This window comes from Micropterus dolomieu, linkage group LG12 (assembly GCF_021292245.1).
Source record: "Micropterus dolomieu isolate WLL.071019.BEF.003 ecotype Adirondacks linkage group LG12, ASM2129224v1, whole genome shotgun sequence".
NCBI classification, from domain to species: Eukaryota; Metazoa; Chordata; class Actinopteri; order Centrarchiformes; family Centrarchidae; genus Micropterus; species Micropterus dolomieu.
This window is the reverse complement of record NC_060161.1, coordinates 3726262-3739053: the sequence shown is the minus strand read 5'-3', so window position 1 is coordinate 3739053 and position 12792 is coordinate 3726262. Positions and strand designations below refer to the sequence as shown.

At 40.9% G+C, this 12792-nt stretch overlaps 1 protein-coding gene across 1 annotated transcript; it reads left to right on the top strand.

The window, feature by feature from the left end:
- Positions 1-2702: 2702 nt before the first annotated feature.
- LOC123981145 (G-protein coupled receptor 4-like) lies at positions 2703-12257 on the top strand. Its single transcript, XM_046065827.1, has 4 exons — positions 2703-2780; positions 8980-9167; positions 9277-9780; positions 12194-12257. The coding sequence occupies exons 1-4, from the start codon at positions 2703-2705 to the stop codon at positions 12195-12197; spliced, it is 774 nt and encodes a 257-aa protein (XP_045921783.1). The 3' UTR covers positions 12198-12257.
- Positions 12258-12792: the final 535 nt, after the last annotated feature.

The window sequence follows — 12792 nt, the reverse complement described above, 5'->3', positions numbered from 1 at the left end:
TCAGTAGCGAGGACATTAGAAGACTCATTATAATAATTCATGATTTAAGACCAGACTGGATATAGATTCAGGGAGTTTCATCAGAAAGGGGCCGGCTGTTTTAGGGGGCAATAAATAATAATTAAGACCAGGAGTGGGCCAACAATTATTAACATGAGCACTTCAAAGGAAGTAAAAACATTACAAGCTACCCAATATGGACAGACGTACTGAGAGACCTACACACTCACCTACAGAAGCTTTTATGACATCCCATTCTAAATCCATAGGCTTTAATAATAACAGCTTCCACTCTTCTGAAAAGGCGTTCTACAAGATGTTGGAGTTTGTCTGTGAGAAATTGTCCCCGTTTATCCAGAAGAGCATTTGTGAGGTCAGACACTGATGTTGGACGAGACGGCCTGGCTCACAATCTCTGCTGTAGTTCATCCCAAAGGTGTCTGATAGGGTTTGATCAGGGCTCTGTGCAGGCCGGAGAAGTTAATCCACACCAAACTAATTCAACCATGCCTTTATGGACCTTGCTTTGTGCACTTGGGAACAGTCATGCTGGAAAATAACTAGTGGCTCCTAGTGGCTAAAGAGGCGTGCGACCTCTGATATAGCAATTGGAAGTCACTTTGGATAAAGCGTCAGCTAAATGGAAAATAAAACTTTATTAGTGAGGGATCTAACAATGAGTAGAGTCGTCTATTCTGGGTTAAAACTGAAATGAGGTTTTGGCGTTGTTAAATAATTAAAATTGCTGTGTAGGTTGTGCCTGCTTCTTTTGACAGAGCTATCTGAAATTACTGCAGGAATCTTTAGACTACAAATTGCAGTGCTAGAAGGTACCGGGCTCCTAATGTGGACAGGAGTAAAAAGTACTATGAGCCTTCACACCGGGGAGAAATTTCAAAGATGATTCTGTTGAAGATGAGCGGTGGCTCTAAAAGTCACTTCATAGTGTTCTTCTTCCAAAAGCGACAAACACTCCATGTGAAGGGCTCATGATGACCAGTAGGTGAAGCTCTCTTCTTTTGGACCGGTAGGCTTCACTATTATTTAAATTATTGTTTGTATTACTGGAGCCAGGTATGAAGGCTGAGGATCTGGCTCCATGACCCAGCGTGGAAACTGGACCTGAGATTTAAGCCGACTTTCCACTACTGTTGAGCAGGTCAAAGAGGAGGATAAAGTCGCATTTCGTCAGCTCAGGTTGCTGGCGTGCGGTATCATTGGTCGATGTAGCCAGCAGACCAGGGAGCTTTTCGAGGATGTCGATGGCTGTAGTACTGGAAAAAACTGTGTGAATGCGTTAGCGAAGTGGATGTTCCTTAATATGAAGTCTCCGACTACTATCAGCTGTCAGCTGCAGCTGCATGTAGGGTGGTCGCAGCCAGAGCCCATGTATGCTTGGATGTCTGCCTGGTCCACCTCCTTTCATTTGTCTCTGTAAACGTCTTCCCTCCAAGTTCACCAATATGGTTTCAATTTCCTCTGCCAGGAACAGTTCAAAGCAAGATTTGATGTCATCAACCCGGGATATGGCATGTCTTGTTGGACTTGGGAACATCTCTGGAGATGAAGAACAGTATATTTTCCCATTCTTATAATGGAATAAAACAACCTCAGCAAGTTCCTCATGGCTGGATTGTTCCTCATCAGTTGTGTCTTGGTCTGGATTATAATCTGTGCTGCTTTGAGTCTTCTGACACTTCCTCCTCTGTTGCATCTCCATTGTCTGTTTCCTGGTCTCTCTCCTCCTCACCAAAGGCTCACAAATAAGATTGAAAGCGTCCCTTCAGTATATCATTTCTACTGAATTATGAGCAAGGTCTCAAAATAGATTCATATACAAGGGGTGCAAGAAAAATCTATATCTTCTTTAAACGTTTACTTTTTTGTATGAATACCAACAGGTTGGGTTCCTGTGGGGGTCTAATGGGGAAAGGTTCCCACAGGGGTTACCATGGAAGCCAATAAGGGGAATTCAGGTGTGCATGTGTGCCTCGAGTAAATTTTATACACCAATTTTTACATTGCTTATTGAACCGCTCTTCCTGGATTCTGCGTCTCTATGGCGCTGATAGGTTGCCCTCAAGTAGGCGATAGGAAAGGCCTGTGGATGAGTAATATGACGGAGAGTTTTCTGACTGCAGCACTTCACATTAGTAATATCAATTATGTGTTGGTCTTTTTATTTATGTTCTTTATTTTTTCGTTAAAGTCAACTGGAGTATAGATAAATAAATAAATTCTTCGGTTAAAACAAACAGACTATCTCTCTGCTTGCTTTTGGAAGTGTGTGTGTCGGTTGTGTGTGTTGATTTTATTAGTCATGTAAACCTCCTCCAAAAAATATTTGTTCAGAACTTGTTAATCTTTTGTTATTTGATTAAAAAAATGTTAAATGTAATGAATATTTAAATGAATCTACAAAACTAAAAAGACAGCAGTTTGTGATTTGATATGATTGTGGGTAAACTATAGGTACACTGTGTTTGTGTGAACTTCACCTCACAGCTTTAGTGATGTCACTGAACAATGTTAGGTAGATATTAAAAATCTGCTCCCTTTAATAACCTGATCTCTCAAACAGGTTTCACTGAAGAATGGAAGATTTCTACTTTAACAGCACCTCACAGGACCAAAGCTATGATTACAGTAACAGCACCTCCGACTACCAGGATAACAGCAACATTAACAACGAGCGTGGCATCATGTATGTGTTGACATGCATAATCATCGCTATCGGCCTCCCTTTGACCCTGGTGGCCATCTATGCTCTTTATTCTATGGTATGTACATTCTGACTGTCGTGTCGTGAGTCTGTCCTACAGTCTGTCTATAAAGGATCTGGATCTGGATGTAGTTTTCAGCGGCCACTAGCGGTGCAGTTTTAAGATTGCAGCCAGGCGTGTGCTCGTAAGCATGCTCGCTTGAGCCATAGACTGTATAAAACAATGGACGTAGTGCCAGTGATGCTGGTTTCTGAAGAGCCGTTTTGAAGCTCTATTTTGGCAGAGGTGGCCGTCGCCATGTTGCAGCACATCACCGTGCATCACTCACTGATAACCAAAAATGGGCAAAGAGGCGGGTCATGGGTGGAGCTGAAACCGCGCCTGTCTTGATCAGCATTACTGAGTTAGCTCAGGCTTAAGAGCTATGCTATATGCTACTCTGCGTTAGCAGAAGTAGCTTGCCTGGTTGGCGTTTGGTAGCCTGTGGCCGCATACCAGCTTATATTGGAGTTAAGTTAACCTCTAACTATACAACAGCACTTAAAGTAACTATTTGTCTATTATTTAGGTTATACTATGCAAGGTTTAAAATGATTCAACCGTTTGTCATATATATATGTGGTAATTTGCCACATTAATTACTGTTGAACTGGTCCTACTTGACATTTTTTTATCGAGAATTTTAACCTGTCCACCTGTCAATCAAAGCTGCCACACCCCTAATGACTAAGAACTTCAAGGCTTAATATAATTTAAACAGCTGAGTTATAAAAAATTCACCTCCCACATAGTTGTCATGAGGGGCAAAATTAGTGATATACACTAAATCCATCTTTCGTACCAGGCTGTAACATTTTATTCTGCTCTAAAGTTGGGCATTTTAACATGGGGGTCAATGGGGATAGACTCCTTTTCGGAGCCAGCCTCAAGTGGCCACTTGATGAATTGCAGTTTTAGGTATTTCTGGTTTGGCTTCAGCCTGGAGACTGGAAGGTTGCCGCTTGGCTTGAACTCATGAGCGAGTAAACCTGAAACACAAACGCTTTCATACGGAGACACCGCAGTAAACCCTGTGGCTTTTCTCCTGACATGTTCAGGCTCTGTTACTTTAATGTTCCCGGGTCAGGGCTACATGATAACATACATTCATTGCATATAGCCAACGTGATACGTTGTCATTCGCTCCCCTTCTCTGTGTATCTTTCACCGGAGGCTCAGCAATGTGAGCACAACTACATGTGATGGATGATAATGAAACGGTTTGTGAGCTGGACTGAATATTATACATGAAATTGTTGCTTATTAATAGTAGAGCCTAAGTGCTCAAACGGAAACTAACATTCACACTCATTCATACGCTTGCGGAACAGCCGCCAGGGGCAAATCGGGGTTCAGTAGCTTGCCCAAGGAGACTTCGACACGCAACCAGGGGGAGCCAGGGATCAAACCGCCGACCTTCTGATTAACGGCCAACCTGCTCTACCTCCTGAGCCACAGCCGCCCCATACAAGCATCAATACAATATGAGATCTACAACTGATAATACATACTGTATTGATGCAATAAATACTAGTAAGAACTATTAGCACGTATGGCATCAATGGGGTACATACATAGGGAAAGAAGTAAGAGTTAATAAACCCAATCTGTTGGTAAAAATAAAACAAATAAAAACAACAACACATACAATTGAAAACCATATAGCTAGTTAAATGCTTGTCTAAAAAGATGTGTCTCAAGGTGTTTTCTAAAAGTTTCCACAAAATCCAAGGCTCTCAAGGCTTAAGGGAGAGAAAGCACGATCTATCACCTCTTGTTTTAAAATGGATTCTGGGAACAGTTAAAAGGTGTTGGACTTAAAACCTCTGAGAGCGACCAGATCCTGTGCAATAGATCCTAAATGGAAAAGGGAACTTGACCATGAAACGCTCTGTAAGTAATGGTTAAAGTTTTAAAATGCACTCTAAAACCAATTGGTAGCCAATGAAGAGCCTTAAGCACAGGAGTAATGTGTGATCTCCTGCTGGTCTTTGACAAAAGTCTTGCAACTGCATTCTGTACAACTTGCAGTTTGTCCATGGGGGATTTGTTTAAACAAGTGTGCAGTACATTGCAATAATCCAAACAAGAAACAAGAAATAAAAGCATGAACAAGCATCTCCAGCTCTTCTTTAGAAACCATAGATCTAATCTTAGCAATGTTCCTGAGATGGAAAAAACAGGAACGAACCACAGATTTAACATTAAAGCTGCAAGCAGCGTTGGGCGGGCCCTCGCACATGTAACGCATCGAGCTGTGAGGTGGCCATGTTTTGTCAGAAACAGCTTACTTCCTTTTACCAGTGGGTGGCGCTATGAGGTTGAGTGAATATTTTCATGTAGATGTGTTCAGGACGGGACTGTTATTGACCATGTAAAGTCTGGTACAGATCTGAGCATGTACACTTAAGTCATATAACTTCTTGTTTCATGGCAAACCGGTAATGTTTGATGCCACGCCACGGACAAGCCCAAATCATTTTTACAATCTAAGAGCATTTACATATTAAGGCATCTGCCTCTAAGTCTTTCATTTGGGATTTAAATGCCTTTAGCGAGATTCATTCTGTGAGTTTCAAGTCCTTTTGCACCATACACCATGCTGAAGTTGCAGAATACAGAAATCCCTTCTTTCCCATTTCCATACAGGTATTTGGCACAGTGAGCATAAAGAAGTCTTTAGAATGCAAAGAGTGTCGCCCATTACTTTGCTGCATGATATGAACACATAGATAGCTTGGCAGAGCTATGCATATATAAAAAATTGTGTGCATCATATATAAAAGATCACCATAGTCCAGAACAGATAAAAAAGTGGTGGCCACAAGTTGCTTTTTTACATTAGAAGAAACACACAACTTATTTCGAAAATAAACACACAGTTTTAGCCTCAGCTTTTTCACCAGGTACAGCACATGTGGCTTAAAAGTCAGGGAGTCATCAATCAAAAGACCGAGATATTTATAGGAGTTAACAACCTCTATTTTACTTCCCCACAGAGTGACAACCAGAGGAATGCTTTGTGGCCTGGTCCTGGATTTGGCAAACAACATAAGTTTGGTCTTATCTGCATTTAGAACTAATTTCAGCTGCATAAGGGTATTTTGGACTTCAATAAACACATTTTACAAATATTCAATTGCTTGTACAAGAGCTGACGCGCAGCAATATATGACAGTATCATCAGCGTAAAAATGAAGATTAGCATTTGACACATTTTGACCTATATTGTTTATGTAAATAGTGAATAAAAGTGGATCTAATACAGAGCCCTGTGGTCCACCCTTAGTGACTGCGACAGTATTGGAACATAGACCATCACATCTAATACACTGAGACCTATTGCTAAGGTAGTTTGAGAACCAAACAACTGCTTGCTCATAAAGTCCTGAGTTAATAAGTCTAAGTTTTAATACTTCATGATCAACAATATCGTAAGCTTTGGACAGATCAATAAAGATTAATGCCAAATGTTGCTTCTTGTCAAGTGCTACCAAAACGTCATTTACCACCTTCATTGCAGTTGTGATGGTGCTATGTCTTTTTCTGAAGCCTGATTGATATGTAACTAAAACGGCATTTGAGTATAAAAACTCCTTAATTGATCACTCACAAGACCTTCAAGAATTTTAGCTGGTACTGATAAATTAGATATTGGCCTGTAATTTTTTAAAATAACTGGGTCACACCCTTTTAATAAAGGGAGAACAAAAGCTGATTTCCATATCCTTGGAATTTCCTTATTTTCCACTGTAAGGTTAAAAAGATGTGTAAGAGGCACAGCTACAAAATCAACTGCCAGTTTCAAGAAATAATTATCAATAAGGTCAGGTCCTGAGGTTTTTCTACAATCCAAGGATTTTAGGGCTTGATGGACTTCTTGCACCAAAAATTTAATTTAAAGACTGATATATTGATATATCCTGGCTTGTCAGTACAGGGATTTACAGACTCAGGACAAGTAGAATCAGAAAGCGATTTTATGGTTTTTCAAAATCTCCTAAGTAATATTCAGATTTGGCTGTCTTAATAAAAGAGGCTGTCTAAATGCAAGCCAATCAGATGTAGAACCTGTTGTCCCTGCTTTGGCCCAAGCCAAGTTAGGCTCATGAATAATTTCTGCTGGCTCTGGAGAAAACCAGGGGTTGTCACATCCCTTTACTCTGTATCTCCTGAATGGGGCATGTGTATTTATGATTTATGTAAAACCCTCATTAAATAATGTCCAAGCTGTCTCCACATCAGGGATAAGCTCTATTCTACTCCAATTAAAATGAAAAAAAATCATGATAAAAACCAATGTTCATTAAAATGTTTAAGATTCCTTTTCCAAATGACATGTGATTTTAATTTAGGGACCTTAGTGTTCCTGAGGGCAGCCACAACACAATGGTCACTTATGTCATTGCAAGAAACCCCAATAGATGAGAATTTATGAGGAACATTTGTCAGAATCAGAAGTTGCATCATAGACTGTAACGCATAACTTGGGGCAAATGGATGTCTTTAACACCCAACAACGTCAATATTTACTGCCAGAACAGTAATTCATTTCGCACCTCTGAAACACGAGACAGGTTCGTCGGAGGGGGACAAAAAAAGTCAAATGTAGCAAGGAAAACTCTTGCACACTGTCTAACTTGCAAAAAATAATTATTAATATATTAATATATCAAGTTACAACAATTTTCTGTGTCATGGCGAAGGGCGGAACTTTGGTTCGCAGTGGATTCAGCAAGGGCAGCAGAGTGGCTCCTCTTCATGGCCACCACAGCGCTTTATCAGTATCTAAGGCCACTTTCACAGCGCTACTCGTAGTGGCTCGTGTCATACTCAATGGACAGATAGATGAACAGCCTGATCTGCAGCAAGCCATCTTCAGCGTTCCTTTGGGGAAGGAGAATCAGGGGTTCTACTACTGTTACTTCCTGGACAGGAAGAAGATGTGAGGAATGAGGCCCATCCTAGATCTGTCATTGTTCAGTAGGGTGATTATGGAAAGACAGGTGTTGGAGTATGTGTGCCAGGGGGACTGGCTCACCTCCATTGACCTAAATGAGCGCAGGTAAGGGGTCAGAGAGCGGGGGTGACAGCGTGGCAGTGGGGGAAGGTGATTGTTAGAAGATGGTGTTGGAGTGGGGGAGAGGTGTGACTGTGGGCTTCTCAAACCTACAGTAGAATCCATTCAGCTCGTCAGCCGGTCGTTGAGTACCAGTAGTGTTGGAGGATGGTCTCCTGTAGTTTGTGAGTGTCTGCAGGCCTCTCCACACTGACGCAGGGTCGTTGGATGCAAAGCTGCTATTTAGCTTTCCAGCGCAGCTTTGATCTCTTTAGTCAGTGTCCTGGCCTGGTTGTACAAGACTCTGTTCCCACTTCTGAAGGCCTCCTCCTTGGTCTGACAAAGCTGCTTAAGTTTTGCTGTGAACCAGGGTTTTCGGTTGTTGTATGTGCGGAAGGTTTTATTCGGCACACATATCTCACAAAAACTGATGTAAGATGTCACAGTGTCAGTTAGTTCATCCAGGTCAGTGGCTGCAGCTTCAAAAACACTCCAGTCAGTGCAGTCAAAGCAGGGCTGTAACTCCAGCTTTGTAGGCTCCTACTTATTCTAGGCTGTTCAGTAGCCTAAATATTTTGATTCAGTATTTTCAAGTCTTTCCTTAGAATTCAATATGTGTTTTCTTTAATGATTTCCTTTCCTGATTAGAGAGGCTGCTGTCAGTGCATCCTGGCCGATCCTGTCAGATTGTCTGAGATTTAAATAATCACTGAAGTAATGCTGCAGTAGCTTATACCTTACCTACAATGTCTTTCTTAATGGGGCAACAATGCATCCTATTTCACCCATCCACAACCTACCCGCTATTAATGAGAAGGTTGATTTTAATGACAAAGACCCACCCGATCAGCGGATATAACTGTGATCTACACATCACTAGAACCCACCTATGCAGTCATATATTACTATCTGATCCATTTAATAGTGGTGAAAGTAACTCAAAAATAGTATTAAGCATTACAAATCAGAGACAGTAATATTGTAATATAAGTAATTACTCTCAAATGACAATACATTTTGGAAGTAACTTTCCCAACACAATCCATGATTAGTTGGAATGGTGTTCACCATTCAGAGCAAGATGACAGATTTGGGAGGAGGTGGACTTCACAACATGTTTCCTACTGCTTGTTGACTTTTACCAATGTTTTCCTGCAGGCGAGAAGTGATCATGTTGCTCCCATCTACGTCATCAACCTTCTCATTACCGACCTGATTCAGCTCTGCTGCATGATCGTTGAGGTGGTACCAACTGTGGATGAGATTATATCTTTGGTCTTCTATTGTATTTACCTCTCTGCTCTGTTTGCCAGTGTTTACTTCATGGTCTGCATCGCCCTGGAAAGGTATCTGTCTGTCTATCCAGTATGTGTGGAGCTCCTTCTGTGTCTGAACATTATATTAGTTTATAACTCTGAAGCTCCTCAAAGACTTTGTGTCCATCTTGTATTACAGGTATTTGGTCATCGCCCACCCACTGTGGTACCGCTTTGGACGAACCATCAAGATCTCTGCGGTGGTCTGTGTCCTGGTCTGGATCCTTTCTCTTGTCTTTGTCATCCTTTACTATTTTTTTGATTATCTGGTCACAGACATAATATTCGTCACCTTCCTCCTCCTTCCCTTCCCGCTGTTAATCTTCTTCCTGGTTGGGACCATCAAAGCCCTGTCTGCTACCATCTCGGTCCCCTCTGATGAAAAACGAAGAATTGTGGGAATTTTGGTTCTGGTGCTGCTTATTTATACGCTGCTGTTCCTGCCCACCATCATTTGGTACATAAAAGATCTGAATGAAAACTATGACGAGATCCTTGACAGCCTGTCTTTCATCTTTGTTCAGCTGAGTCCTCTTGCAGACTCAGTCCTGTATGTCTTCATGAGGAAAGGGACCATAGACAAGCTTTTGGCCTCTGTGTGTTGCTGCAGAATGGACAGCAATGATATCAGCAGGTCATCAGTATGAATGTAGTGAACAGCCAGTGTGGATTTGATCATTTTATATCAAATAAATATATTTGGAGATCCCAAGTTCTTTCTTTTGTCTCTCCCTGAGAGAAAGAGGAGGGAGGTTGAGATATCAACCCTCAACAGACAGCAGAAGTACCCCAAAGGAGGGGGTGAAAGGTTTGTTTTCCCCTAAGTGCTGTTTTGGGCAGTTAGATCGTAAAACTTACCACCTCTGGTGAAGCTGAGATACACAGACTCTATGCATGACTGTTAAGATGACAATATTAACATTACACAGAGACTAACCTCAAACTGAACCAGGCCGTGAGGACCTCAGCAGCCGTAAACTAAACAACCTCTAAACACTCCCAAGACCCAGAGGGGCAGGGTTACCATGGTAACGAAGTTCTTCTTTCAGATTACTTCCAAACATCAAAGATCTCCTCTTCAGTTTTGACTCTCTACCCAACCAAAGAGCCATTAATTTGGACTCTTAACATGCCCTCTCACTTTCACAGCTAGGTTTGAGGAATTCCAGACGCCAGAGAAGGACACTGCCCCGAATTCCTTTGTGTCGACAAATGAATACTGTCTCTTTATAACTTGCCTATTACATTGTTTAATTAAATAATCTTTAAGTTACTTAGGAGGTCTCTTCACAGCATTTGAGTAGATATCTTACCATGTTGTTGTTGTTGAAAAGAAGAATCCATAATTTGCAGTGTTTTAATCTTCCTCACTGATATTCCTTTAGTTTATGTTATACTAAGGCCATGCTTCAACACCGTTTTATATAGTTTCTTAGAAATTATATCATAAAGAAATGTTATCCTGTGCTACTTGATTAATTTTCCAGCTCGAATGTAATGTTAAATAACTAATTTCCCCAGATCCTGAGCAAATGATTGTTTTAAAGAAATAATCGAAGTAATCTTCATTCTCCTCATGGAGCCAGAGTTCCCCCATGAGGACAAACTAAATCCATCGTTCTGAAATGCCGCTTCTGCTGTATTTCATTGTTCATAATATTATGCCATGTTCGTATAACTTGCATATATATATATATATTTAAATATGAATTTTTAACAGCCAATATTATCCAGGAAGCTACTTAAGTTTCTTAATCTGACGTGGTCTCTACAAAATGTTAACCTTTTTAATGTTTAACTATTGACTTTAGTCAGTACTGATTGTTTTTACCCTTTTTATCAAATGCTTAAAACCAAGAACGGTATAACCGTTTGACATCTAAGGTTCCATTGTGGAGAGGTATTTGATTAAAATACGCGCATATAGTCTTTAGGACCATATTAAAAGTTAATACACCGAAGTCTCGGAGGAGACCGGAAGCCAAGCCCCCTGGTGACACGCCCCAAGGGGCCAGACAAACGAATCAGCGGAGCTCTTGTTGCTCGCTTTCTCTTCTCGTGTACTTCGGCTCTCCAGCAGCTCTCGGCACACGCTCAGTGTCTCCTAGCAACCTAAGGTCTCTTTGTCTTCCAGCAAACTTTTGTTTAATTTATCTTTTTCTTTTGTTTGTAAAGTCATTTTATTTTATTTTTGTTGAAGTTATCAGACCTTTAAGTCACGCATTTTTAATTCAAGAATGAATTATTTTTAAGCTTTATTTTGCTGAGTTAACTCACTCCTCCCCACGACAACAGAGTTGGGAGGCCAGCCAAGTGGTTAGTTACGCGAGCAGTAACAAAGGACAATCAAACCAACCCGAGCCAAGGTTAAAAGCCTACCACTGCAAGTTTTCTTCAAACCAAGCCAATTGAGGGTGGATCTCCAGAGATATTCCCTGGCAGAGAAAGCGACTGGCCGACGGCTTGTTAAGCCGTCCTAACCGAGAACGCACGAAACTCAGCCAGTGTGAAGCAGGCCGAACACCAACCGACTGGAGAAACAACAAGCAGTGAGGCTAAAACCCTGCATTCTGTGGTTGAGTTAATGTCCAATAGTCTGTTCATCCATTAGCTTTAATCCTTAATCATTCCAGCCTAAAACTCCTAGACAAATTTAACTGAGTTAGTATCATATAAACTGCACTTATTAGTTATCTTTCTCTCTATGTATCACATAACAACTCAATTTACATTTAACTCCACTACATTCTCATTGTTTGCATCATGTTTGTTTAGCCATTGTTTATTTCTTTGATGTATATTTTTAACTGCATTCATATCCACCTTTTAGTTATAATAAATTTATAAATTTCACCGTAATCACAGGAACTGTGTGTGTGTGTATTGTTTAGCTCCAGGTCACTGTAATGGAGGATTTACGCCTTCAATATGAGATTGACTGACTGATTTTATAGAAGTGATTAAGCAACAGAATTTCCGGTGGTGCCCTAACGAGGATTTATTCTGAAATATTAATATTCATAATTTGTATTAAAAATCATACATGGACATGCTACATGAATGATGACAACATTTCCACAGTCAGCTTCATGTAGGCAGAGAAAGAGGGAGAGAGAGAAAGGGGAGGAAACAGGAGGAGAAATGGAGGCCAATAGAAAGGATAGAGACGAGACAGATCCTGTCCATTTCCAATAAGACACCTAACTGTAGAGAACAGGAAGCACTGTTTGGACTCTGCTGTGGGAGAAGTGGCTGCTGGGAAATGTTTTGGTCAACTTGCTCTGGTTCACCGTGATGGCTTCAACACATGGAAGAGAGAAATCTACATGACATTCCATCAAACTAATTTTGACAGGTATTTACCGTCCCGCCCCCATACCGGATATGTGTATGTAACTGATAAGAGGGGTGCGTACATCCTTCCGTTGTGTTTTTGACTGATAATTGGAGGAGGTTTTTCATTGATTTAAAGACTTTATTAAATACACTTTTCCCACCACACCAGAGAGCTGTCTATGGGAGAAAAGCAAGCCACTGTCAAGCTGAGAAAAGAAGGAAAATCGAGCAGAGCCATTGGACAAACATTGGGCAGAGCAAGCACAACAATGTGGAACGTCCTGAAAAAGAAAGAAACTACTGGTGCACTGAGCAACAG

Coding starts and splice junctions, on each gene's coding strand:
- LOC123981145 (XM_046065827.1), top strand. CDS start 2,703: ATGTATGTGTTGACATGCATAATCATCGCTATCGGCCTCCCTTTGACC. Junction 2,781..8,979: donor TCTATGCTCTTTATTCTATG/GTATGTACATTC, acceptor GTTTTCCTGCAG/GCGAGAAGTGATCATGTTGC. Junction 9,168..9,276: donor GTCTGCATCGCCCTGGAAAG/GTATCTGTCTGT, acceptor CTTGTATTACAG/GTATTTGGTCATCGCCCACC.